The sequence below is a fragment of the Leptonotus elevatus genome, chromosome 3, assembly GCF_054856555.1.
Source record: "Leptonotus elevatus isolate MCC_2025b chromosome 3, RoL_Lele_1.0, whole genome shotgun sequence".
Taxonomy (NCBI): Eukaryota; Metazoa; Chordata; class Actinopteri; order Syngnathiformes; family Syngnathidae; genus Leptonotus; species Leptonotus elevatus.
In genome coordinates, this window is record NC_141241.1 from 233,614 (window position 1) to 261,566 (window position 27,953).

General features: G+C 52.3%; 2 protein-coding genes across 4 annotated transcripts; both read right to left on the bottom strand.

Moving 5' to 3' along the window:
- Window positions 1-366: 366 nt before the first annotated feature.
- Window positions 367-5,446, bottom strand: snrpa1 (small nuclear ribonucleoprotein polypeptide A'). Its single transcript, XM_086072315.1, has 9 exons — window positions 5,244-5,446; window positions 3,517-3,664; window positions 3,062-3,140; window positions 2,305-2,351; window positions 2,113-2,215; window positions 1,516-1,595; window positions 1,304-1,379; window positions 635-719; window positions 367-562 (listed from the first exon to the last, which is right to left on the bottom strand). Exons 1-9 carry the CDS (start codon window positions 5,323-5,325, stop codon window positions 441-443), a joined length of 822 nt encoding a protein of 273 aa, XP_085928441.1. The 5' UTR covers window positions 5,326-5,446; the 3' UTR covers window positions 367-440.
- Window positions 5,447-6,417: 971 nt separating this feature from the next.
- On the bottom strand, window positions 6,418-27,815 carry LOC147176506 (uncharacterized). 3 transcript variants are annotated; one of them, XM_086071352.1, is made up of 20 exons: window positions 27,232-27,815; window positions 17,470-21,009; window positions 17,175-17,301; window positions 16,541-16,628; window positions 16,368-16,475; window positions 16,175-16,282; window positions 14,896-14,994; window positions 14,525-14,788; window positions 13,569-13,691; window positions 13,229-13,420; window positions 12,429-13,156; window positions 11,954-12,203; window positions 10,650-10,736; window positions 10,349-10,573; window positions 10,087-10,257; window positions 8,507-8,687; window positions 8,322-8,438; window positions 7,432-7,644; window positions 6,692-6,813; window positions 6,418-6,628 (listed from the first exon to the last, which is right to left on the bottom strand). In XM_086071352.1, the coding sequence occupies exons 2-20, from the start codon at window positions 20,852-20,854 to the stop codon at window positions 6,590-6,592; spliced, it is 6,627 nt and encodes a 2,208-aa protein (XP_085927478.1). In that variant the 5' UTR covers window positions 20,855-21,009; window positions 27,232-27,815; the 3' UTR covers window positions 6,418-6,589. The 3 variants fall into 3 exon arrangements, with proteins under 3 accessions (XP_085927478.1, XP_085927475.1, XP_085927477.1); XM_086071349.1 differs by having other exon boundaries at window positions 10,650-10,739; window positions 27,232-27,814; XM_086071351.1 differs by lacking the exon at window positions 27,232-27,815 and having other exon boundaries at window positions 10,650-10,739; window positions 17,470-21,478.
- Between the last annotated feature and the right edge of the window lie 138 nt (window positions 27,816-27,953).

Consider the following 27,953-nt stretch of genomic DNA (forward strand, 5'->3'; position numbering starts at 1 on the left):
CAATCGTCTTTTTGAAAACTCACTGGTTACCAAAATGGTTACTCATCTTGACAAGTCACTTGCACACGCGACCGTTTCCAAAATTGGCCCGAACCCCACAACAAGCATTTCGAGCTGCGTTCTCATTTCTTGATGCAACAAATACGAAGATCCTCCCCAACCACGAAGTCTCCAACTGACCTTTCTTCAGTTTTGAGCGGTTACCAGAAGGGGTTCAAACTTCAAACTATTTGATGCGTGTCGAATTGCCCTCTTGCCGCCCCAAGCGTCGTCGTTTTGGCCGCTGTGAATGTGTAGGGCTTCGTTTTGGCTGCAATTGGAATGTTTTACATTTGAGGCAAGGACGGATTCCGCACACGGCCGTCGTACAAAGTCAAAAAGGACATTTAATGGGGTTTTTCGTCAAAAAATGTACAAAGGATAAAAAAAAAGCAAAGTCTTCAGGATCCGTTGACGTGAGGATCTTGTTCCATGTCCTCGACCTCTTCCACCTGAACGTCCGTCTGGGACGTGTGGCCTTCCTCCTCCTCCTCCTCCTCTTCCTCCTCCACACCAGCACCATCTGCAGCAGAAGAAAAGTGAGGTGGCGCCGAGAGGCCAGAGGGGGCGACGGCGGGCCAAGGGACGGACGGACCTTGTTGTCCCGGGATTTGTCCGGCCTGCAGCATTCCTTTCAAGCGCTCCACTTCGGCCAGCGACGTGGCCTTGGCAATGGCGTTCTGGCAACAAACACAAAATGCATGAAGCTCGCAGCCGTTCAGTCAAAGTGAGGCGGTTCGGGAAATGCGCGACACACGATTGCGGGTGCGAAACTTCTTTTTTTGTCAGCTCGTAACAAGTTTGCTGCCAACGTTTACACTCGTCGTTCCAATTTTGCGTTGCTGTGGAGAAACTGCTAAGTTTGGGCCAGTCTGAAGGCACCGGGGAATTGGTATTTCCAGGTGAATGTTTTTTATTTTAATCGACTCATTTGGTGATCCTTTTTTCGATGAGTGGCATGAAAACATTTTTCAAGATTATTTCAAATCAACAGTACAGAAAACATTCAAACAAATTGACGATTTGGTCAGCAACGCATCCGAAAATCGGCAAAAACGGTGATTGTTGTTTTCCGAAATAAGAGCAGATATTTGGCAAACGTCTTATTTGGAAAAAAACAAAAAAAGACTTTGTTTTGGTGTCTGGTGAAAGGATTTGATTTTGGAACCCAAGACCGATTTCCAGCTTTTCGGTACGGCTTTCACGGAGAACGCGAGAAATGCGATTGAGTGTTGCCAAGCTCGGTTTTTGCTGGACTTCTTACCTTGATGGCTTCCACGTCAGCGTGGGACGGCCCCGCCCTCTTCTTCTCCAGCTGCGCCGCCATTCCGGGCGTGAACCTGCGAGGAAAAGCCCGAGTTAGACGGCGCGCCCGCTCGCTCGGCGGCTTCTGCGATCCGGCGTAGTATCTGTTCTCGAGTCAAATAGGAGATACGCTTGATGGCGCCCGTGCCCGCCGGGGACCAATCCTCTTACGTTTTGCTCTGCTTGGCGATATCCTTCGCCAGCTGAGCGCCGCGTTTGCCTTTGAACATTTTCTCCGCCTCCTGGCGTTCCTGCGACCACAAGCAGACGTTGAAACGTGAAAGTGACGAGACTCGGGATGCACGATCGCGGTACCTTCAACCCATAAACCAATAGAACGCGCCGATGGCGATAAGCGAGCCGATAATCGTTTGCAAAATGAAATGCAAAGATACTTTGGAGTCCTGCTGCAAGTACAAATACATCGAAACATTTGTAACGCACCATGAAGCTGAATTTTGTTGATCTCTGCTTCAAAAACAACCAAAACTCATTTGGAGTTTGCCAAAACAAAAGAGTCATGTTTTAAAAAGTCAACAAAAAACTGGTCGGGAAACGCGACCGCAACAGAAGGACCAACGCGGCAAGTCTCTTCACGTCGCCGCGTTTTCAAATGATCTGGTTTATCTGTATGACGTCAAATTGCTCGATAATTATCGGCCAGCGATATTGTCGTGCATCCCGAGACAGGACGTCGACGTGACCGCGCGGACTTCCTGCCGGGACCGCGGATGGGACGCTTGCGGACACGCTCGCTTGGCAACCCACCTTGAGTTTAACCTTCTGGAAGTCCAGCACGCGGATCTGCGGGATTTTGTGGATGACGTAGAGCCTGTAGTGTTTCTTGTTGGTGACGGGATTCCTCAGCAAGCTGGCCGGACGACACGACGGCAAGCAAAGGGTCAGGCCGGCGGGACGGACGGACGGACGCATGCGGCGCGCCGACATTCCCGTTCTCACCTGAGCAGACTCAACGTCTTCACCGACGTCAGCGGCTCCAAGTCGCCCTGAAACACGACGGCAATCAGCATTGCGCAAAACATTCGGTCCTCGTGGACCGGCTTTGACGACGTGACCGGCGAATGGCGACCGGCCGATGGCGACCGGCCGATGGCGACCGGCCGATGGCGACCGGCCCGCTCCAAAATCAGGATTCCTCGGGCGTAGTTTTCAAGTCATTCAACATTGTAATGAGCTTTCAATTCAATATCAAACCTCCCGCGCTATGTTGGGGGTGAGAAACACTTGAAACGGGGACAATGTGACACCGCAGGGATGTGATGACGTCACATCGTGTGGAGGTTACAAGAGGTCGCGTGTGATGATGAAAATAAAAGTGGAGCGGAAACCCAAAGTAGCACTTGTGGCTCAATAAAGACACGAAACGAGCGCACGTTGTAAACATTGCTGGAGCACTCATTATTAGACCCCACACCCCCCCGCCACCTAATTGACTTTGCAATGCTAACCGCTAAGCTAAAAGTGCTCGTGAGGAAGGGGGGCTAATATTTCTTCATTCAGTCTAGAAATATTTCTCGACTGAATGAAGCAAAGACGACTCTTTCGTTGACTTTCAGCCGAGCGTCTTGTGGCCTCAAAATGCCAGCGGACCAAACGTCACGCCGGCTTCTCGGCTCCGTGCGTCCTTCTAAAGTGTGAGCGCCGCCTTTTTTTTTTGGGGCAACATTGAAAGCCGCCGCGAAAAGGTGAAACTCACCAGCTCCTGGATGTTGTTGTTGGTCAGGATGAGTTCACGGAGGCTGGGAAGACTGAGCTCCAGGTTCTCTCCGATGCGGCTGCGCAACGACACAACGCTAAAGTCAATCGCTTGCTTTGCGCTCGGCCACAAAAAGCTCCTTTGAATTCACCAACAATATCCGTCAAAACAAAAAAGCTTGTCAAATGTCGTTCCCTTTTTTGAAAAACAGGACAAGACTTGAAATTGGCAGCAAACGTACAAAGTGACGAGGATTCGATTCATGAACAACTTGCGGCAGAAAATCTGCAAACGCATCGTTGATCGTTTCCGTAAATGTAAAATGTGACCTTCAGTTCGATTTTGTTTTCTTGTAAGAAATTTGCGTCCGTTTGATGTTTTTAACAGATTTCAATCGTTCTTTGCTTACCCTAAAACGAGTCTAATGTGTGTGCGTGCGCGTTCGCACATCTCACCAGATCCGGTTGTTGTTCATCAGCAACGTCTTGAGTCGCTTGAGGAGCGGGAAGCCATCCAGTTTGCGGACTTCGTTGTCCGAGAAGTCCACCGTGTCAAACTGGTCCAGAGTGGCCCCCAGATTCTCCAGGACCGGAATTTTATAACCTGGGAAAGCGTTTCAAAAACAAACACCCATAACGCGCATGCTGTGTCTTCTTCTTTGTATTTGCGGAGGTGGCCTCGTCTCGCTGGACAACACATGAATGGAGCCGCTCATTTGAATACATATGCTAATGAAGGCGCCGGTTAGCTTAGCTTAGCATACATGTTCTTCCTAAGGGCATTATGGGTTAAAAAAGAACTTTACAAGTGCGCATTAATAAAAGGAGGCTATTTATTTTGTGTGGAGAACACATTCCACTTGAATATTCGAACATTGTATTTTGTTTTGTCTCGTTTTCGAACGACGGACCGCAGGAAAAAACTTCCCACCTCAAATCTCGAGCGCCATTTTGCCACGAATCGTGCCAAAACTACAAGACACTACAAATTCTGCCCTAATTGGTCACCCCGAAAGCGAAGGGTTCAAATCCTGCGCTGTACTTTTGATTGTATTTTTTCCCCACTACAATTTCTTGAAAACAGCCAATAAGTCCTGAAGATTTAGCCTGCCAATTGCCCGATTGATTTGTGCTTCACTCGAGGGGAGTTAACTTCTCCGCAATATGAGTGTGGGACTGCTTCGCTGATTGGCTCGGGAAAGGCGGTCATGCTGTACAACACTTCCAGCTGATTGGACGAAGCAGGATCGTGTGCGCGTCTATCTAACTTTGTTTCGACCAATCACGGCAAAGCATGGAAATGTGGAAATGTCGTATCGGTGGAAATCAATGGAAGCGGTACAAGATGGATTCTCGGGAGTTTAAGGCGGCTATCAAGACCGTAAATGTGTGTTGTCATTTGGGTGTTTTGAATATTTCTTAGTTTAAGACCCCTGGCATATTTTTTATTTCATTTAAAAATATATATATATTTCCTTTACTGTTACTGTGAGATTGCTGTGTACTGTGATGATGTTTGTTTGTCTTTTGATTTCAATTTGTTAAATAAAGCAAAAACAAAAAAAGGGATTCTCGGGAGTTTGTGGACTCACAAACACCGCGAGAATACATCTTGTGAGAGCAAGGTTACTGGAGGTTATGGCTCGGCTGGTAATGCCGATAGCAACCCATCCTCGGCGGCAAAACAAAATGAAAAGTTGGTGACGCGAGTTAGCAACCACGCCCAGTGCAAGATTCGGCCCTGCGAATGACCAATCAGAGCCTTTCATGGTCAAATAGCGCTAGCAGGAGTTGCCGGTCACGGCAAAATATCAACTGCCTTCTTAACATTTGTCTCGGGAACATTAAAATGACCGTCTCTATATTACAGGAAACGTCTTTCAAGGTTCTGCCTACTGATGCCGAGTAAAGCGATCGAGTCGCGTATGAAATTTTGCACACGCAGCTACACGATAACGCTGGAGGTCTCTTGATCGCAAACTGCAACCACTCAAAATGTCCTTGGGACAAGCCTGAAAGGCGCTGTCGCTGCCTCCGAAGTTCCAAACTTCCAAAGCGGCCAAACTTGACCAAATGTTCAGTAGTTGTTGCTACATGTTGAACGAGGCAGACGAGGAGCAGGCTAGTCAGCTAGCCAGCTAACAGGCTAACAGGCAAACAAGCGGCGCCGTGCGGTTGGTTACCTCTCAGGTCCAGCTCTCGGTCTCTCACCGGGTTCGTGTATTGGGCAGCCTGCTCGATTAACTCCGCAGATAGCTTCACCATTTTCAAACTAAATTAATAAATAAATAAACAGCAACTCTGTTCACTTCGTTTAAACGCGCCGCGATTCTACCACGGTGACAAGATGGAGCATGCGGAAACGGAACACACTGCTTTAACCCGGAAATAAAAAAAAATCTTCCCGCCTGAGTCCGCCTCTTTGTTTAATTCCAGTCCAAGCGCAAACATATTAAAAGCTATTTTTCGGAAAATAAACATTTTGGGGCAGTGGTTCGGGGGCGGCTACAGTTTTTTTTCTTTCTTGTTTTTTTTTATTTTTAACAACCCCCCCCAAAAAATCTTCGCTGATTAAGATTCAATATAAATTGGGGGGGGGGGGGGGGGTTACCATAAAAAAGGCAAAACAACCAATTTTTTTTCACCTGAGGACAAAAAAAATGCGGCTGCTGAACTGCAAATATGCATCGACTGTCATTTAAAGTTGTACTATCCTTATTCACCACGAGATGGCAGTCATGTCTCGGTTGCGCTTACATCGGGTCATGTTTCGGCCTGAATATATATTTGGGGCAGATTGGCAATCATATACAGGACAAACGAAGAACCTCGATAGTATTAACATTTTCAGTAAGTGGATTTTTGTGTGTGAAAAATTCACAAAATGAGTTCTTGCACTTAATGTCGATTTTGCTGGAACGCTTGCTGGTTTTCTTTCTCATATATGTATTTTGAGACTTCTGATTTCTAGTACCAAGTACGAGTGCTTGCTAGTAGTCACCGATACCAAGTACCAATACTCCTGGTACTTTGGATACATCCAATTTCAGTTTCAATTTCAAGAAAGACATCCCAAAACAGCATTTTTCATTCAAATTGCATGAAATGAATGGCACATTTCTCTTGATAAAATGGCCACAAGGGGGTGCCCAATACTGCTAAGTATTGACATTGTACCGATACCTTGAAATCTGGTGTCAATACTCGCCCCTTCGCCCATCCCGACTGGAAATCTTGAAGTGTTGTTTTTCCATAATAATCTTGTTTGTGACAACTTGAGGAATTCGAACCGTCTCACGCTTGGTAAACACGTCGGCCTTTTACTGATAGTCACTGACAAGCAACAACACACGCCAGAAAGTTTGTACATTTTTTTATTTCTTACTTTTACATGTGGAGAAAAGTGCTATCAGATGTAACGTAGGAAAAAGGCATCCGACAAAAGCGGCATCGTGTTGGTCGCCGTGGCAACAGCCCGCGCCGTCCACAGGAAGCGCCCCGAGTGTCCGAGTGGATGGGCGACCGCCGCTCACACGTCGGTGGCCGGGACCACGACGGGCTCCGCCCCCTGAGAGTGAGCGGCCGTTTCAGCAAGTCACGTGACTCCGATGGGAAGCGTGCGCGTACTCACCGCTTTGTGGGAGGAGCCCGAGGAGGCGGGGCTCGGCTCTCGCGGGCGGGAAGAGACGCAGCCGGAGTCGGAGCCGGTCGACCCCGACAGGCAGCGGGACGACGAGCCCGAACTTTCGGTGGCTGCCGGGACCACGCGAGAGACCTCGTTAGGTGTGCCGCAGCAAAACCAGTTGTGATAACTTTCACTTTCATTTCAGGTGACCGACGGAGTCCGTTTTGTGTCTTGCAAACAAAACAATCGTATTCCCATGTTTTCCCTTGTGTGTGTTTTTTCTTCTACACAAAAACAATCGTTGGACTTTCAGCCTGCCAAAAGCAAATCTGCTCCAATTTCTATTGCTCTCCAAAATGGCGGACAGCTGACGTGTTTTTTGTCCCCCCCCCCCCCCCCCCCCAAAAAATCAGACATTTGCAAAAATCTTTGGAAAACGCTGAGCAACATTTTTGCAGATTTTCCAGGATTTGCCAGTTACGTTCCAAACCCGGAATGGAACCATCATCAATTTAAGTCGGTGCCAATTTGAAATGACCACGTTGACCTGCAAAGGTCAAAGTGCATTTCATCTTCATCCTGAAATCTAGCCTCAAAGGTCAAAAAGAGACGTGTGCTCGAAAGTTGATTGAAAATGGCGGCACACATCAAACAAAAGCGACACGTGACGTTTCTTTTGAAAAAGCCGACAGCCGAGCGAGCGCAGCTGTCAAACAGGAAGTGTCGCGCGCGTGCGCGGAACGTACTGACGGAGGGCTGGCTGGCGGTGTCGCGCTCCCGCTCGTCTTCCTCCGTGCACGGCGGCGCCACGTCGCCCCCCGGCGGCCGGTAGCGGAAGACGTGCAGGTCCAGGGAGCCCAGCAGGCCGGCGGACGAGGGGTCGGAGGTCTCCGCCGCCCGCCGGAAAGGGTCGGCGCGATCGGAGGCCGAGACGGCGATGGACGCTCGCGTCCTGGCACCTGCGACGGCAACGGCGCGGGCAAAAATCACTTCCTGTCATTTCGCCAGTTTTCAAAAAACCTCTTTTAGACAAAATGTTTGGACATGACGGGACGTTCAACTCTGAAAAATGTCACATGGCAAGAACTGAAAGTGGGAATTTATGAAGGAGCGGACGAAAGAGCCGTCAAGTGGACATTGAGAGGAGATTTGCAAAATTCAACGTGTTTGCTTGGATCGGTTGGCGAAAGCAAAACTCGTCCTGATGAGGGAAGAAAAAGGAGACGGCGGACACTTCCGCATTTGCACACATTCAAATTCAGACAAGATGGACACGATCGGCACATTTGTCGCCGTTTTAACGCAGCAAGCCCACATCAGCGCTTTTTGTTCGGGATACCGACACCAGGTGGCGCTCCGTCCACTCCTCATTTTCGGTGGCGTTTTAGAGAAAAAAAGACAAAATGAAACGGAATGGAAACGCTAGAAATTCAAAAAGGGCACAAAATTGGCCCCAAAAAGTTTGGACGCTCGGAGAAGCGCATCGAGAAAAGGAATTGCAAGGCTTGCAAATGGGAAAACGTTTGTGTTGTTGTTGCATCCGATTCACGGCGGAATAATGTTTGGGCGCGGCCCTCCGGACACAGAAAAATGGCGGCGAACGCGAATGAGCGCTCAACTTGAGCGGACGCCGTACCTCGCATCTTGCTGACGTGGTGAACGGCTCGGTCGCTGATGGCGGCGGCGCTGGGCTGGATGTCCAAATAAGGCTTGCTGCCCACCCCCATGGACAGCATCTCCTTCAGACGCGCCTCTGCGCACACACACACGCACACACGCTCACTCACACTGGCCGTGCGCGTGTCACGTGTCGCGACTCACCTTTGTTGCGGCTGGCCTGCGTCCACAGGATGCTGGCGAGCTGGCGCGTCCAGGCGCTCTTCACGTCGGCGCTGGCGGCCTGCAGTGTCAGCGTCTGGTTGTTGGACGTCCTCCTCCGGAACCAAATCTCAAAGCGGAGGCCGTCGTCCCCCCTGGACTCGGTCAGGCCCAAGTCCGAAGTCTGACGCCAAGCGAGAAGAAATATGGCGGATTTCTGTCATTGGTCGATTGCTCGCCGCTGCCGTACCAAATGCATCTTGGGATATTTTCCCAGCCACGTCTCAGCCAATCACCAACTTGCTTGAAGCGAGCTGAGACGAGTGTGCGTGTTACGTGATGCGTGGGACAGGACTGATGTCGTTGGACGGAGGAAGGGACAAGAGGGTGGGCGGGGCCGAATCGGACATCAGACACATTTGGATTGGAAGCAAACACCAAATCTCAAATTGGACGTCTGGGAGCTAAACGTGGACATTTTCAAAAAGATTTGACTTGCTTGACCTTTTGACCTTGAAACTGACCTTGTGGAGCACGTGACCACGCACATTCATGCAATGAGGTCGTGGAGACTCCTTTTTCATTCGCAAACAAATATCTGAAGCGTTGATGTGTTTTCGAGAACAAGAAAGATGACATTTCATGAAAAATGGCGTCGCGGTCACATGATCCACAAGGTCAATTTCAAGGTCCAATCGAGAGGTCACTCCATGATTTGGAATCCTTGTTGAAAGGCTGTTTGGTGAACATTGAGCCAGCGCCGCCTTCCTGAGACGGGAGACTTCAAAGGGAGGGGGCCACGCCCCTTTTTGCACCAAACGTCGGCCGGCTCCCTTTTGGTGTCGTTCACCGACTTTCGTTCCAATCCAAACGGGCTCGCTTGAAAAGTTGCGATTTGTCATGGCCGACGCAAGAAGGCCAAAAAGCGGACAACAGGAAGTCAGATGCGTGACGTGAGATCAAAATGGAGCTGGAAGTGAGAACTGGATAGCCCAGAGGCCAAGACTTTTGAAGCCGCCGGACGCCATATTGCTCCTCCCAAGAAACCTTTCTCGACCTCCATCCTATTCATTTACAGAATGGAAATTGGAGAACATTTGAAATGGTGCTTAGTAGAAAGAGCGTGAGTGATCACCGTTTTAATTTGTTCAAAATCAACAAGAGGACTTGCCTTAAACACGTGTATGAATTATACACTTAATAATGATGTTTACAGGAGGAAACTTGTCTAGTTTGTATTCAAGAATTATATTTGTAATTCTACAAAAGATGCCTTTGCCAAATCCAATATTGGGAAAAGGAAAAAAATAACATACGGCTCTCTACTAACTGCCTACGAGCTGGATATGTCTCATCTGTGTGCTGGCAAGATGGGAGGAGCAAGATGGCCGCCCTGTGGCTTCAACGGCTTGCGCGGGCGTGCACGGGCCGTCCAGTCATACATTCAGATGAGCGGGGAAAGTGGGAATGCAAAGCGAGAGGACGCAGGCGGACAGACAGACGGACAGACGGACGGACGGACGGACGGACGGACGGACGGACGGACGGACAAACGGACGAGCGCACGTTCGTCAAGCGCGCACCTTGAAGGATCGTTTGTACTGGAAGACGTCGAGGCCTCCGTCCACCATCTTGGCTTTGCTGAGGAGCAGCAGCTCGTCAAACAGGAAGACGCGCCTGTCGCACCTTCGCCTTCCGCTCCAGACGGTGAACTGGTCCTGGCGCAGCAGCCGGCCCTGCTCCTTCAGGTTGACCTGCGGAGCGTGCGGGGGGGCGGGGCCTGTTAATCGCCACCCGCACAAGCTCGTCTCATCTGCGCCGGCGACTGAGGAAAAGCGGACGTACGTCGCAATGTCGGATGGCGTCCATGGCCAGGAGGTCGTTGCCGTGGCGCAGCTGGAACTTGACGGTGGCGACGGCCGTCCGCAGCGAGGTCAGCTCCGCCTCTTGGCCGACGCCCACCTCCTTGATGAGGTCATCCAGCAGCAGCGCGTACTTGCTCATGCGCTGAACCGGCTTCAGCAGGTACGAGCACAAGTCCATCTTGTCGTCCAGCTCGCGCTGCTTTCTCTGCGCACACGCACACGCACGCGCACGTCAACAACACGCGGAGGGACGTGTCGCGTCACGGTGGGCGTGGCTTCACCTTGAAGAAGGCGAGGCCGTGACTGGCCAGCAGCGCGTCCGACTTGGGCTTGTTCTTACTGTACAGCGCGTACAGGCCGAACTGCTCCTGCTACGCACACGCGCGCGCACGCACACACACACGCACGCACGCACACGCACACACATACGTTGTCAACCAATAGAATGCTGATGTGATGTAAGTGACACGCATGTCGTTCCATGTTGGCCAACAGGAAAAGCAGATTCTGATGGACTTGACTTGAAAAACGTTTGTGTCTCATTAGTAAGATTTTTTTTTACATTCCAGCCACCGCAACCAACAACAGTCTTACGTCCCGGAAACCACATGACAGGAAGTTGTTAGCGGTCAGAGAAGAGAAGCTGCGCCGATTTCAGCGGGACGGGACGGCCATTTTGTAACGCATTTTGACGTCCACGCCAGGTGAGAAGACGTCGCAGGTGAGAGATGAACCTCAACGTTCCCACCACGTCTCAACAACTCCTCCGTGTACCTTTTCTTGCACCTTCACCATCAACGTTCATTAAAAGAAAAAGATACTGCATAAAAAACGGATTGAAATGTAAATGTCATTTCTGTGAAGACGGGAAACGTTATGCCTTTCGCCGGAAGGAGTCGGCGGTGCCTTCGAGGACCGCAGGAGTCGCCCGCGCTCTTGTTCCCAAAATAGCTCACCAGTAGCTTACATTGGGAGTCCTGATTTCCTGAGGACATTTTTCAATCCCCCCTCCCTCAATATTTCTTTTTACACTTTTATGGAATAAAAAAAGAAAAAATAATTTGGGGCAGAAAAAATTGTCATAAAAAATAATCAAGAAAACAGAAGAAAATGAATTTTTAAAAAAAATTCCAAAGAGCAAAAAAATCTGAAAAAACAGAAAAAATCTAAAAAATAATCTAAAAAGCAAAAAAAATAAAATCTGACAAAAACTATCCATAAAACAACAAAAACAGAAACAGAAAAAAAAGCGCTACAACAAAAGCGATTTTTAGTGCAACTCGCTTCTGTGTTCGACCTGAAAATACGCCGTGTGAGAATTTGATGAGTTGATCAGTTTCCTCATTGGGAAAAATCATCAACATGAAAACCAGGACTAACGCATCTTTTTACAGTTGATGATCGATCCATTCGATCAGCTAATTGCCCCCCCCCCGTTTTTTGGATTTTCTTTTCTCGCCGTAATCGCTCCGAATTTGACTTGCAGCCTCTCAGAACTCGCTTGCGCTCGTAAGTTGAAGTCAAGCGTATGTTAGCGGTTAGCGAGCGCGGCGGGAACGGCAAGCGGTTAGCGAGCGCGGCGTACGTGTCTGAGGAAGCACGGCGCCACTCGGAGCGGATGTTTCCAGCAGGCCTCCAGTTCTTTGAGGAAGAAGTGAGCGTGGAAGTCCAGAAGCTTCTCCAGGTTCCCGAAGACCACCGCGCGTTTGCCGCGCAGGTCCTGCGGCAGGTCGGCGCGCTCCATCTCGGGGAAGTAGTGGTCCGTCACGTAGCGCAGCGAGCGCACGTACTCGCGCTCCGTCGTCACCATTTCCTCCACGATGTGACGCAACTTCCTGCGCGGACACAAAACGCGCTTTCAGTCGGTATGTCGGCGCCCGACGTCGGCTCCCGTGGCGCCGAGGAGCGGCTGAATCGGGCCGCACAAACGGTTGGGCTGGGTTACCATAGCAACCGCCAACGGACGACATTTCCTTGCGTTACCGCGGCAACTTGACAACGTCCGCTGCGTGTTACCATGACGACCGAAGCAACCGTCTGCTCCCGCGGCAACAACCCACCTTCCATCACCTCGTCCTTCCGCCGTCGCCGGACTCTCGGCGCCCGGCGTCCCGGGGCCACGCCGGCCGCGCTCCGCCCAGGCGGGGGCGGGCGTCCGGGCGCAGAGGGTGCGGTCGGCCGCCTCCGCGCTGCTGACCTCCAAACCTCGGATGAACACGCCCGTGTTTCCTCTGCGCGCCGGCTCGCTGAGGGCTCGGGCCGCCGCCGCCGCCGCCCCGGAGGAGGGACAGTCGAAGCTCTGAGTTTTACGAAGCAGGCGGGGGAAAGAGGCGGGGGCGGAGACGGCGCACGAGTGCAGGCGGGGCCTGGCGGGCTCGCCGCCAAACAGGCGGCGGAGGAGGGGCGTGCGCTGAGGGTCGACGGGGGCCGAGGGGGGGCCGTCCGGCGGGGCCCCCGACAGCGTCTCCGTGGAGGCGGAGCTTAAGCGCGAGCGCCGCCGGCGCGCCGAGTCTCCGGCCAGCCGCGCGTCGGCCATCTTCTTGTCGAACATGGCGAGCGCCTCCCGGCACGTGGCGCGGGCAAAGCCCAGCTGCCGCGCGCCGCGCTCGTCCCGCAGCTCGTCGGCCAGCGACATCATTTCCTGGAAGGCCATCTCGGGGATGGGAGGGTGCCGGCGCCGGTGCTCCTCCAAGGACGCCACGGCCGCAAGGCACTCTTCCGGCAACATGTTGACCTTCACCGCCATGGCGGCCAGACGGTGGCGCCCCTCGATGGCCCAAGCGTACGCCTGCACACGCGCACGTGTTCAGCACGTAAACGCACACGCACGCAAATGAGTGCGCGTGTGTGAGGCGCTTACGCGATCGAGGAAGCGGTAGAGCGCCAGGCGCTTGCGGATGTTGCGTCCGACGGTGGCCACGCGTTGCCAGAACCGGTCCAGCTGATCCCGCAAGGGGCCCACTTGCGCCCGGTAGGAGTCCGCGTCCCAAGGCCACGCCTCGCACCGGCGCTCCAGGCGCCGCAGCGCCGCCTCGCCTTCCTTGCACCGAGCCTGCACGCACACGCGCGCCAAGGTCGACATTTTGGAGCACGTGACGACTTTCTACATTTCAGCGTTCGTGACGAGCACAAAATGTTTTTGCTTGAAATATTTCAAAAATGTCCGGCAATTGTTGAGAAATGTTGAAAACGTGACGCACGCATGCCGAGCAGTAGAAGTCTTTGAAGTCCCGCTGCTTGCGGCCGAGCGCCTCCAGCGAGTCCTCCGATTGGTCCAGACACCTGAGCTGCGTCTGGCCCTCCCCCTCCATCCACGAGCTCACCTGGAACACACGCACACACAACAAGCCAAAACGTGAGAGTGCCGACATTTGTGCGTGTGAGAATGTGATTTTTCAGGGCCGACACCGATTATTAGTAATCATGCCGATAATCGATATTCGCTCAAAAAGGAAAATAATGCCATCAAAATGTAAAAAAATACAAATTCAAATATTGAACTCTGTTGAAATGATCTTTAACTCATTTGCTGCCCAAAACGTATAAATACGTTCTATTTTAAACGGGTCTCAAAGACGGATTTTGACATTTGTTTATGTTTTTTTATGCGCGAGCATAAAGAAGGCTTGGCTGCAGCCGCTCAACTGAAGAGAACGCTTGAAGCAATGGGCGTTATTTCAAAAACGGCCAGCAGGTGGCAGCAGAGTATAAGAGATCAACCAGGCCCATATTGCAAAAAATCTTTTTGCCAGTGTTTTCAACGCTAACGTGAATTATGATGAAACTATATTCTAATGCTCATCGCTGCAAAACGGAAACAGATTGAAATATTTTTCCTGACTCGAATCTTTTGGTATGTTCCATGTTTCGATGACAATAGAACACAATATTTTGTGGGCCTTGCAAAATCAATCAAATTCCAGTAAAACAGCCGGGAGCAAAGGGGCTTGCTTCAGTCAAAATGGCTGCCAGTCAATGAGTTTCACGAAAACTTCAAAATGTAAATCGCTTCCCGAATGTTTTGGACAGTAAATCACGTTTTCTCCGAAATGTTCCAATTTGACGTATGTGGAATATCGGCGCTGGTCATCGGCCCGGCCAATAATCGGTCACGGCCCTGGTTGTTTTCCAAGCGCTCTCCGTGAAGTTTGCCGACCTGTCGGAAGTCTCGCGCGAGACGGAGCTGTCTCGTCCTGTCGTTGTTGAAGGCCACCAGGCGGTGGAGCAGTTCGTCCACCCGCTGGTACGAACGGCAAGCGGCCGCCGCCGCCGTCCGCCGCGGGCCGTCCCGGTCCCGGTCTAGGTCCCGCCGCAGCAGCGACAGCCAGGCTCCGCCCTCCTGCTGCAGGCGCACCAATCGGCTGTCTCCGAGGACGTCTTGCATCAACTGCTGGTAGATGGACAGCTGCCGCTCGGCATCCTGGGAAACGCGTGTGGCTCATTTGCGTGTCGTTTCGTTTTTGCGTCAGTTGTGGGGTTTTTATGTCGGAGTGTGTCTTTGTGTGCGTATGCTGCATGTGTGTGTACCTGTTGTGTGTCAGGCAAGCGCGTGCTCTCCATGATGTCGATGTTCTTCTGCAGCAGCTTGATGACATCATCACACTGACTGCCCAGCTGCTCCACCCTCTGAAACACGCACACGCGCGCACACGCACACACACGCACACACACGCACACACAATCAGTGTGACATTGTGCAAAACTGCCCAATGGTGAAAAGTCCGTTTGTAAGTCATGCCACTGATGTCGCAGTTGTTACTTGCTTGTCGATAAAGATTTGAGAAGCTGGCGTCACGTGACTTTCTCCGAACACGCCCCCTTGCGGCAGGAAACGATCGGCGCCGCGTTAATGGGCTGCAATGTTGTGGAGGGCGAAAGCGAGCGTTTATCCGTCATGAAATCCGTGCGGCGGGCGGACATGTTGGATTGCCCACGAAGTGTCGGGAGTTTTGCTTTTTGGCCGTGGAATGTTTGGCGGCGAGTGCTTTCAAACGCAATCCGGATCGCTTTCCAACCTTCTTGGCAGTCTTACGTACGTTAGCGACTTCGCAGCCGCTAAATCGGCCGCGGCCGCCTTCATTTATGCCGTCAGAAGTCTTCTTCATGGAGTTCAACGTTTCAAAGGGATTCAACGGGAGCAGCGCAGACGAACCGAACCGATGTTGCGTGTGCTAACAGTTAGCATCTGCCCATTTAGCCTCCAAGTGCTACATTGGCTACGCTTGTTAGCCTGGAGTCCTTTTTTTATCCTCGCTTGCCTTTTCTGGTTGTGGCGGCCGGTCCGGACCGCAACAGCTGTCAATCATTGTTCAAGCGCGCCGTTTGCTCAAAATGGCGGCCGTGTTTTCGATGCCGCTGCGCTCATGGCCATTTTGGGCTGCGTGGCCGTTGGTGTCATGCTAGCCGGCGTTAGCAAGTTAGCACGTTTGCTGGACGGAGACGGCAAAATTGTGCCGCTTTTTTTGCGGTGAGCTTGAATTGCACAAAAGCACCACGGAAGGCCTTTGCACACGTTTCGAAATTTTTCTCACCATGGATTTTTTGTGTATTTTTGTTTTTATGTCAGAAGGAAAAAAAAGATCTTGCATGGAGCGCCAAAGCTGCGATTGCGTAAAAACACGACAGCGTCATCACGTCGACGTTTGGGTTCCCGAGCACGTTGGCTGCAAACGAACATCCGTTTTTCAAAATGGTTTATCGGCCGCCATCGATCCAGTTTTCCTTTTTGCGGATTGCCGAGTGGCGTTCGTTGGCCGGCGTGCGCGCGTCCCGGCGTGCGCGCCCCGGCGTGCGCGCACCGACTCACCGATCGGAAGGCCAGCCAGTCGCTGTGTCCGCAGCGCAAGGAACCGCCCAACGCTTGCGGAAGCTGATCCTCGTCCACGAGCCGCTCCAGCGACGACACCGCCTCCAACTGCACGCACACGCGCAGACGTCAAACGGGTGAAAGATTTGTTCCCACGCATGAAAGCAATGAATCCGTAAAAAGAGGGCTTCACCTGAGCGCCGGCTGGCATCGTCACCGGCGCGTGCCGGTCCGCGTGCGCGCCGCCAACGTTTGCGTCCGTCAGCAGCAACACGCGGCCCACGTGACCCGGGACCTCCTCCTGCACACACGCGCGCACACCCGTTGTCAATCGAGTCATGTGACCTGAGCCGGGGCCGCTCTTACCTGCACGGCCTCCAGAGCCGACAAAAGGGCGGCCGAGGGCGCGGCCCGCCGGGTGTCCACGAGTACCGTCACGCCGGGCGAGCCGGCGCTAAGTCGCAAAAAAGGAGAGAAAAGTCAGAGCGCAAAAGAAAACACACAAACAGGAAGTCATCTTCATCTTCATCATCCTCATCATCATCAGCATCATCATCATCAAGATCATCATCATCATCATCCTCATCATCCTTATCCTCATCATCATCATCCTCCCCATCATCATAATCTTCATCATCCTCATCATCATTCTCCTCCTCCTCATCATCATCATTGTGATCATTATCCTCATCATTCTTATCCTCATCTTCATCATCAATATTATCATCATCCTCCTCCTCCTCCTCCTCCTCCTCCTCATCCTCATCATCATCCTCATTATCCTTATCCTCATCTTCATCTTCATCCTCCTCCTCCTCCTCCTCCTCCTCATCATCATCCTCCCCATCCTCATCATCAATATTATCATCATCCTCCTCCTCCTCCTCCTCCTCATCCTCATCATCATCCTCATTATCCTTATCCTCATCTTCGTCTTCATCCTCCTCCTCTCCCTCCTCCCCCTCCTCATCATCATCCTCATCATCCTCATCATCGGTACCCGAGGGTGTAGACGTAGTAGAGCATCAGGCGTAGCAGCTCGCCAGGCCGGCATTCGGGGCGGGACCACACGGCGTCGGCACCGGCGTCCACCGTCAGGAGGGAACGCCCGCTTCGATCGCGACTTCCTGCCGAGGGGCAAATGGTGCACTTACGACATCGGCCACATGGGGGAGACAAAAACGCTGGTCGCTTTCATACAAGAGGCAAGCGTGTGTGTGTTTGTGTGTGCATATGCGTTTGCGTGCGTGCGTGCGTGCGTGCGTGCGTGCGTGCGTGCGTGCGTGCGTGCTTACCAGGCAAGGCGACGACTCCAGAGTGCAAGAGCATCCTGCTGAAGTCAGAGCGGAAGGAAACCAGGCTTAGGTGCGAGTCCGCCGGCTGACATTTGCCTTCACAAGGGGACGTCGGACAGGAAGTCTTCTCAGCGTCTATGTGATGTGGATGCTTTTCACAATAAGAGTCCTCCGTATCGAGCAGCTGTTGTGAAAATCTTTCACAATAAGAGTCCTCTGTGCGTATGTGTGGTGCGAGATTTTCACAATAAGAGTCACCAGCGCTGATGTGTGCAACACCGTTTTTACAATAAGAGTCTTCAACACATATTGAATCTTCAAAATAAGAGTCGTCAGCAGGACAGCGGTTAGCACAGCTTTCAGAATAAGAGTCGTCTATTTGTTCGGGAAGCTTTTTACAATAAGAGTATTCAGCGGGCCTTTCACAATAAGAGTTAGCCGCATCTACGGCTACTGAAATGACTGCCGAGCTGTTTTCAAAATAAGAGCTGCCGCCACGAGTGCATTGAGCAGAGCTACGTTCAGAAAATGAGTCTTCCGCGTGCATTTGTAATGGAGGCTTTTCACAATAAGAGTCTGTAGTGTACATTTGCTGTGTCAATTTTTCAGAACAAGAGTGCAGAGTCATCTTTTGAAAATGACAGTCCTCGTTGTCTATTTCTTCTGAAAGCGTTTCAAAATAAGGGTTCTCAGTGTGTATATGTTCTGTAGGCTTTTCAGAATAAGAGTATTGCGTGCGTGTGTGTGGTGGTGTCATCTCTTCACAAGAAGAGTCCCGGTTATCTATTAGGTCTGGATTTTTGGGAGAAAAAGAGTCCGGGTTGTGTATTTGTTCTGGAAGCTTTTCACAATAAGATTCAACAGCGTGAATGAGTTCTGGGAAGTTTTCAGAACAAGGGTCCGTAGTGTACAAGTGGATCATCTTTTCACAATAAGAGTCCCCGTTGTCTATTTGTTCTGCAAGCTCTTCAAAATAAGAGTCGTCAGTGTGTCTTTGTTCTGCAGGCCTTTCAGAATAAGAGTATTGCGTGCGTGTGTGTGGTGGTGTCGTCATCTCTTCACAATAAGAGTCCTGGTTGTGCATTTGTTCTAGAAGCTTTTCACAATAAGAGTCGTCAGTGTGTGCATGTGTCAACTTTTGACAACAATCTGGAGCGCGTATTTCTTCTTCAGACTTTGTGTGCGTGTGATTCTGTTCTGGAAGTCTTTCAGAATAAGAGTCTGGATTCTCTATATGTGGGGGAAGCTTTTCAAAATAAGAATCCTCAGCGTGTATTTGTTCTGGAACCTTTTCAGAACAAGAGCCTTGGCTGTGTGTGTATGGCGTCAACTTTTCACAATAAGAGCCTGGAGTGTGTATTTGTTGGGCAGGCTTTTCACAATAAGAGCCATTAGTGTGACTTTCTACGGGAAACTTCTCATGGTGTCGATGTTGTGGAAGCTTTTCAGAGTAAGAGTTTTCAGCGCGCGTGTGTGGCGCTGACATCTTTTCAGAATAAGAGTCTGCTGTTCTCGGCTCAACTTCCTGCTGCGGTTGCACTTTCGACACGCCTTCCTCGTCTCGCCGTCCCTCGTCTCGTCCATCCACGTCACGCTGCTCCTCGTACCCTCGTACGTTGTCCCTCGGGTCCTCATCTTGTCCTTCCTCATCTCGTCCTTCCTCGTCCCACCGTTTCTCATCTCTTTGTTGATCCATGTCCCGTTCTTCCTCGCCTAGTCTGTCATCGCTTTGGTCCTCGTCTTGTCCTCCGTCTTCAAGCCGTTCCTCGTCCCGTCGTTTGCCGTCTCGTCCTTCCTCATCTCGCCATGTGTCGTCCTTTGGCTCCTCGTCTTGTTGATCCATTTCACGTTGCTCCTCGTACCATCGATTTTCGTCCCGTTGTTCCTCATCTTGCCATGTGTCGTCCCTTCGGTCCTCGTCTCGTCCGTCCTCGTCATGCCATTGCTCGTCTCGTTTGTCGTTTCGTCTTTCGTCGTCTCGTCCGTCCTCGTCTCGTCCGTCCTCCTCATGCCGTTGCTCGTCTCGTTTGTCGTCTCGTCTTTCGTCGTCCCTTCGGTCCTCGTCTCGTCCGTCCTCGTCATGCCGTTGCTCGTCTCGTTTGTCGTCCCGTCTTTCGTCGTCCCTTCGGTCCTCGTCTCGTCCGTCCTCGTCACGTCCGTCCTCCTCATGCCGTTGTTCGTCTTGTCGTTTGTCGTCTCGTCTTTCCTCGCCTCGCCACGTGTCCTCCCTTTGGTCCTCGTCTCGTCCTTCCTCGTCATGCCGTTGCTCGTCTCGTTTGTCGTCCCGTCTTTCGTCATCCCTTCGGTCCTCGTCATGCCGTTGCTCGTCTCGTTTGTCGTCCCGTCTTTCGTCGTCCCTTCGGTCCTCGTCTCGTCCGTCCTCGTTTCGTCCGTCCTCGTCTCGTCCGTCCTCCTCATGCCGTTGTTCGTCTTGTCGTTTGTCGTCTCGTCTTTCCTCGCCTCGCCACGTGTCCTCCCTTTGGTCCTCGTCTCGTCCTTCCTCGTCATGCCGTTGCTCGTCTCGTTTGTCGTCCCGTCTTTCGTCATCCCTTCGGTCCTCGTCATGCCGTTGCTCGTCTCGTTTGTCGTCCCGTCTTTCGTCGTCCCTTCGGTCCTCGTCTCGTCCGTCCTCGTTTCGTCCGTCCTCCTCATGCCGTTGTTCGTCTTGTCGTTTGTCGTCTCGTCTTTCCTCGCCTCGCCACGTGTCCTCCCTTTGGTCCTCGTCTCGTCCTTCCTCGTCATGCCGATCCTCGTCCCCTCGTTTGTCGTCTCGTCCTTCCTCCCGTTTCCACTTTCTGCCCATCGCCATCTCGTTGTGCTCCGCGCGAGGCGCTAACCTTCCGATATGATAAACTTCCTCCTCCTCTTCTTCTTCTTCTTCCTGTCTGCGCTGGTCCCCGTCCTCCTTGCGCTTACGTCTTTGGGCCGCATTTGCGCCGCTACTCGCCGCCGTGAGACCAGGTGGCACCAGCTTCTCCTGTTTGTCCTTTTCTTGAGCGGAGGCGACCCGATTGTTCGGCAGTGGGCCTGTAGGAGCGCGACGACTGGCGCGCGCGGCTCGGTTCCTCATGCTGATGGACTGGGTCAAGGATCCTCTCTGAGGCGAGAATCTGGGCAGCGTCATCCCTGTCGGATCCCCGTCCTCCGATTCCCCCCCCTGCCCGTGGGCCCCCGATCGCTCAGCTTCTATCTGGACTCCCGCGTCCCCGGCAGGATTGGGAGACGCTTGCGGGACGTCCTCCGGGGCGGTCCCGGGTTGGCGTCCCGAGTGCGGGTGGACCACATCCTCCCAGGAGACGTCTGGCGGCGCGGCGAGGAGGCAGCGTTCCAGTGCGGGGACTTCTCGATGCCGTCTGTCCCCGTTGGCGGAGTCCGGCCAGGCCATGCCAGAGACTCCTAGCGGGGACGCCTCCTGTGGCTCCGCATGACGGCCGGCCAGGAAGGACAAAGGCAGTAGAAATCTCCGGGAGGGCTGAGGCGCACTCCGATCTTGTCACGTGGGCGCGGACGCCGGCCCGGCTCGGCCCACGAGAGGTCACGCTGACGAGAGGACAAACATTTAGACACAAATGAGGACAAACACCCGCAGCGCGCATGTCGTTGACAATTCATCAAATGCGTGAAGATGGATTTCATGTGGATCTCGTCATTGTGGCGTCGTCACAGTCTGCTCGCCCAAAACGCCGGACGGTCCCGATGACCGCGGGGGCGCTTGCAGGGCGTCGCTATGGAGACGCGCGGGTAATCGGATCCGGCGGCCGAGATCCAGCCGGGTAAAAATATCAGGCCGGCTTCCGACAGCTTGTGCAGCCGTAGCAATCAATCAAGCGCAACACGCCGCGGCGGCGGCGGCCTGATGTAGCACGGAGGCTAAAGTTAGCACGGAGCGCAACAGCTGCCATCCAGTGACTCATCAAGTCCGTGACCAACACAAACGTCAAACAAAAGGACGGCCAGCGGTCCGGGCGCCGTGCGGGCGTCATTGGCGAGTCATCAAGCTGGCAGGGGGGGGGGGGGGGGGGGTCGCACCGCGGCGTGTTCGTAGAAACAGCAAACAGCGAGCGCAATCGCACGCGTGTGGAGCAACTTCGTCTTCTTGCCATTGTTTCGTGTCCAAAAGCATTCAAATGAGATTCGATTTTGCTATTTCATCACCAGAATGTTCTAAATTACGAACATTTGCTACTTGTTACATTTACGAGCTAGAACCTCGAAGCCGGTGTTGTCAAAGTCCGGTCCTGGAGGGGGGGGGGGGGGGGGCGCTACATTGCTCAGAAACGGCACTTTACTTATTTTTCAATTTGTCTGCGTGCCCGTCTGTTCTCATTGCTGCTGGAAAAGTCCAATTCCCAGAAGGACGGCATCCCGGAGGGATCAATAAAGTCATGACGCTCAAGTCACAGCTGATTGATATCGAAACGCAATCAGAAGGAGCCCGATAACCATCCTGATCATTGAATCGGCGGGTGCGTCGGAGGAGAGAAACCCGGACAGCGTGCCGGACTCGGGCCCTCCTGGACCGGATCGTGACTCCATAAGCTACAAAAGACGTTTGACTGCGTCGTCCGAGTCGAGTCAAGTTTTCGACTGAATTAATAACAAGTAGCGAAGTGCGCATCTCGCGGCGCGGTGCATTGTGGGTCGCGGCGCGGTGCATTGTGGGTCGCGGCGCGGTGCATTGTGGGTCGCGGCGCGGTGCATTGTGGGTCGCTGCGCGGTGCATTGTGGGTCGCGGCGCGGTGCATTGTGGGTCGCGGCGCGGTGCATTGTGGGCCGCGGCGCGGTGCATTGTGGGTCGGCCAAGCTACCATTCGCTCTTTGAAAATGAATCGGATCCAATGAGCCGCGATTTGTAACATTTCAACCGCTGGGAAGTTTTGGATTGAAAGAATTTTAAACGCGCATCGAATACGGTTTGCGGACTTCGGAGGTTAAAGGTGAAAGTCACGCAAACACCGTCGCCACTTGTCGCTCCGTTATTCAAATGGCGGTTAGTTGGTAGCCTTGTTTTGTTTTTCTCACGCACGATCCTTTCATCTGTCAATAATTGTTTCAATTCATTGATGAATCGGATCCTTTTTGTCACCATCGCTTTATTGACAAATCAAAATCCGTCGCTTGCAATTGACGCCGATTGACGAGTTGCCGGCTTCGTTTGGTTTTCCTTCAATCGTATTTGATTACGCGAGATTTCCTTCTTGACATCTTGACATGCGCGGTGTCACACACACACACAACGGTTCAATGTCCGATTTTGTACCTCCACGTGTTGCCGCTGAATCAAATCAACAATCTTTTCCGATTTGAAAAATCGGAGTGTGTTTTGCACAGAAAGGACAACTTGGCGTTGCTGTCGTCCTTTAAGCGCCACAAAAGCAAAACATGTGTGACTCGTTTCTTCTTCTCGTTTTCTCTCTCGGTGGCCGGATTCAAGAACGGACCGTTTGTGGCCTGCGGGCCGCACTTTGCCCACCCCGGCTCCAACATGTCAAATGGAGGATGATGATGATGAAGGACGGCTTGTTTGTGCGCGAACGGATCCATCAGGCCGTCGTTCCGGTTTTGCCGGTTTGCATGAATAGCGGCGGGCGGCGGCGGGAAATCACCTGTCCTCGCTCCCTTCGTCTCGGTCTCACCTTGACACCTGTCGTCATGGTGACAAAATCAAAACATGCCGGAGCGGCCGCGAACGCCGTCGAGAGCCTTCGGGCCATTTGACGGCTTCGGGGCTGCCAAACGGACGGACGGCGGCCCGTCAGGCGCGGCGGACGGGGCGCGGCTTAAGCGGCCTGCCCATTCCGTCCTCAGCCTTTTAGTGCCCTTGAGCAAGATCCTGCCACCCCAGACGCTCTTGATTCTGCGGCCGCCGACCGTTGCTGAAGGAAGAGGCGGACTTCAAAAGGCGTCGCGTCCCTCCAAGGTGGAAAAGCAGCAGACCAGTTCACAGAAAGACGTTTTGCACGCACGAGCGCTGAAATGAAAAAGACGCTCGCTCGCTGGACTTTGACTCATTTGCGAACTTCAGGTCAGCCTCCACGACGGTGCTCGGACTGGAGACTCGGGCTGAGCTCACGTGACCCGCGTCAACAGGATTCCTCTTGTGCTGCGCTGACGCGTCGGCAAAAACGTCTCCAGTTGGCGGAGGACGCAAGTCGGCCGCTGGCAGACAAAATGGAGCAAAATGTGGAATTTGCTGGCCAAGTTGCTCCTCCCACCCGACGCAATCGTGCCCGAGACGCACAAGAGACGCGGCTTCTCCTAACCGTCGCGGTTGATGGTTGAGCGCGAAAAGGCCTCCACAGACAAATGTCCGGTCCAAAAGGGACGTCCAACCATGAAGGAGATCCCGAGAGGAAAGCGGACGGCAGCTCTGCTTGGAAAAGTCCAACCTCCGGCAGTTTGTGTGCACGAACAAACGTCCTCCATGAGAACAAACGTCCTCCACGAGGACAAACATCCTCCATGAGGGACAAACGTCCTCCATGAGGGACAAACGTCCTCCATGAGGACAAACGTCCTCCATGAGGGACAAACGTCCTCCATGAGGACAAACGTCCTCCATGAGGACAAACGTCCTCCATGAGGGACAGACGTCCTCCATGAGGACAAACGTCCTCCATGAGGGACAGACGTCCTCCATGAGGACAAACGTCCTCCATGAGGGACAAACGTCCTCCATGAGGGACAAACGTCCTCCATGAGGACAAACGTCCTCCATGAGGACAAACATCCTCCATGAGGGACAGACGTCCTCCATGAGGGACAAACGTCCTCCATGAGGACAAACGTCCTCCATGAGGGACAAACGTCCTCCATGAGGGACAAACGTCCTCCATGAGGACAAACCATGTCTTGCCATGACTTGCTGAAGACAAACGGGGCCGCAAGACTGGACCAGGCGTCCGGGACTGAGGACAAGCACAACCCAACATGGAGCGCCGTCTCACCTTGGACACGTCAACTCACACCAAAAGAAGAAAAGCAGCACTCGACTTTTGCGTTTTTCTTGTTTGCAAATCCAATCAAGTGCAGTTGAGACGCGTCCAAACGTCAACGTCAACACGGAGCCAGCCGTCTTCAGGTAGGTCGGCCATGTTGGGGCTCCCGAGGGGGTCCTTGACATCTTTAGCCGTTGAGTGCTTTCCCAGACCGAGAGGGGGGGGGGGGGGGGGGGCACGGGGGTCGGCCAAGGTGTCAGCTTTCAGGATGGCCGAGCGCGGCTCCTTCCACTTTGGTTCTGGCTTCTGTCACATGATTTCTGCCCGACTTGTGGCCTGACGTCCAAGTGGACCGGCCTTTTGGTTCTTGTTGTTGCAAAATAAACTCCTGCTGACATCAACGCGGCCGCTCGGAAGAGGCCGGCGGGCGTGCGAGCTTTCAAAGTGGAAAACCCGAAAGCTGGGGACGACCGGCACCAAAATCTCCCCTCGTTCCAAAGTCACATCGGGACAGGACAACTCGTCTCTTGTGGTTGTCCTTTTTTTGTTTTGAAGCTCACTTGTTGCTTCCTGCCACGCCGTCCGTCATTGGCATCCATGATCTAAGCCACGCCCCCTCACACACACACGCTGGAACGTGGCTGACCTTTATGTGAGCGCCCGCCAAGCGGCAGTCTGGAAAATGTCCGCTTACGCTGCGGCCATTTTCTTTTCAGGCGTCCATCAAGGCAAAGATGAAAATGTTTTCTGCACGTTTGTGCACGTTTGTGCACGTTTGTGCTTATCAGGATTGCCAAAGCAACTGCAGCGTGACAAGATTGCCCCAAAATGTTGAGCGCGGTCGGAACGGACACTTGCGGCGGCGGCGGCAGCGGCGGCGGCGTCCTGAGAAGGATTCCGCCGGCGCGACTTGCAGCGCTTCATCTGATTTCCACTCATGGAGACAATTGTCCCGTTTTGGCCACTTAGCGACGTCGAACGCGAGCTCGGCTCGTTCGTCACAAGGTTGTTCCCGCGTTGCGGTCAAGACCGCACAAGACCGAGAGCAAGACCGGTTTTGGGTGGGAAAGCATATTGCAGCATTTGGGGGCGGACACATTATTCAATGTTTTTTTTGGGGGGGGTGTCAATTCCACACATATTTTGTCTACGGGTGGGCGAGTGCTGATACCAGATATCGGTATCACACCGATACCAGGCCTTATCTCAAGTTATTGGTCATTGCGACTAATACTTCTTTAACGATCATGAATTTAAAAAACTGATATTGATTTCATGCAATTTGAAGACGATGCTAACTAGAAAAAAGGTCTTTCTTGAAAATCCTCTTTTTTGGTTTAAAGACGGACCAATAAGTTTTCCTTAAGGGCAACAATACCGATTATGACGAGCCAAGAACAACAAATGATATTTGGAGCCGATATTCATTTATGTTGGCAGCAAAAAAATATTTTTTTTTAATAAACCCGCTATTGACAATTATTATTGTTGAAGTGTTTAGTGAACAACTTTTCAGATTTGCAAAATGTTGAAAGTTTTTTTTTATTTTTTATCTCAAGTTAAACATTTTGGTCCATTTTTAAATCAGAACAAAAAGTTGAAGGAACTCGTCAGCACGTCTTCAAAGAAGTCGATAGTTTTCCAAAATTTCACAAGATCTGAAATGCTGGAAATTTTCAATGATGCTCGTTTGAATTACGCAATAAATTATGTTTACGATAAGTTGGCAGCGTCTCTCAGAAATGTCTGAAAATGTCCGCAAATGATGAAGACGCTTTGAAATGATCGGCAGTTCTTCGAAACGTCCCGACAAATGTTATCAAAAGTATGAGTGGTATCAGTACTTCATATTTTGTATCGGTGGCTACTTAAGAGTTGAGTACTTGTACGAGTAATGGTTAGAATTTTTTTTTTGTCCAAATAAACATATTTGTCATCCTAAATTTGGTGAAAGTGCGTTGCAATATGTCGTATTTGCTTTCTGAGGATTTTGTTTTTTTAACTTGTGCAGCGACGATGTTAGCCAGGTTTGGATTTTGCTTGCGTGTCGCAACACGCGACCAAGTCGAGCAGAACTTTGACGTCGGCATCACCTCATTTGCATATGAAGAGGAGGCGTGCGTGTGAAAACTTCGACTTGTCGCAGCAGGAAAAGCAAAACCGACGGAAGCCGCCACTTTTGGCCGCCATCGTCATCGAAACGCTTGACTGGCATTTGAAAGCAAAAGACGATTACACGTTGGACCCCCCCCCCCACCCCCAACCCCCCCCAACACCACCACAAGTAGACGAGACAGACACGCGCACGCGCACACACTAACAGACGCAAAACCAAAAACCCAAACTCGATGGCCAAGCATGTCGAGTGTTGGACGAGTCCAAAAGAACGACGTCAACTCCCGATTTCTCCTCTTGACTTTTGACCTCTGCCTGCAGCGAACACACACGAACATAAGCAACGTACGCGCGCGCGCGCACACGGACAGGCCGCCACCTGCACAAGCTCCGCCCCCTTCCGGCTAATTACCCCGCTGGCATTCTTTACACGCCCCACTGCGCATGCTCGGCCCCCGTGCGCGCGTGCGTTCGCCGTGCGCGCGATTGTTCAGTAAAAGTTGAGAGATTTGGAAAAAGAAGACGCAACATTCCAACAATTCCGGGCAGGCTGAGCGAAAGAACAACTTGGCGCGAGAAATTGCTCAACACGCCATCATGCAGTCAGCGCACACACAAAACACGAGCCGACTTGCTTCGTCGTGCGCGTGTGCGTGTGCGTGTCGCCCATGTTTGCACATGAAACTCACGTTCTCGCCAGGAAACTCACCGTTTAGCAGCGACTCATCCTCCGAAAGTATTCCAACAAGGGTCCAAACATGGCACGGCCCACACGCGCGCGCTCGCTCGCGTGCACACGCGCGCGCGTACACACACATACATACACGCGAGGGACAAGCAACATGTGTTCACACAAAAGCTGCTTGACAAAATTTCTGTCTGCTCTCTCACGCCGCTCGATCCCTTTTCTCTCTCTCACGCGCACACGCGCACCCAGACAGACAGACGGGCGCACCCACTTTCACGCGCGCGCACAAACACAACCGTTGGCAGCCATGAAGTGGGATTGTTGAGCAGCCAGATCAGACTTTGAAATGGTTCCAAAAAGGCTGACTTGAGTCAAGTGGCCATCGACGTTTTCTTTCTCCGCATTTCGCTTCCGGGTCGTGCACGTGACACACATTCCAACTTCCACGCGTTCTGTTCCGTATGTCGATTGTCGTGCTCCTCAGCCATGACGCTGATCCCGGAACGAGACGTGAACCAGGTCAAAACAAACAAACAAACAAAAGAACAACAACAACAAAAGCGTTTTTGAGAGCAACTCAAGAAAACGACGTCGATTTGATATTCTTGTAAAAGCCGCAGCAAAATGCAACAAATATGTTTCAAGCGGGCGTCACGGTGGCGGACCGGTTGGCACGTGCGCCTCACAGTGCCGAGGACGTGAGATGGAGTCCGGCCTTGGGCCTTGCTGGGTGGAGTTTGCAT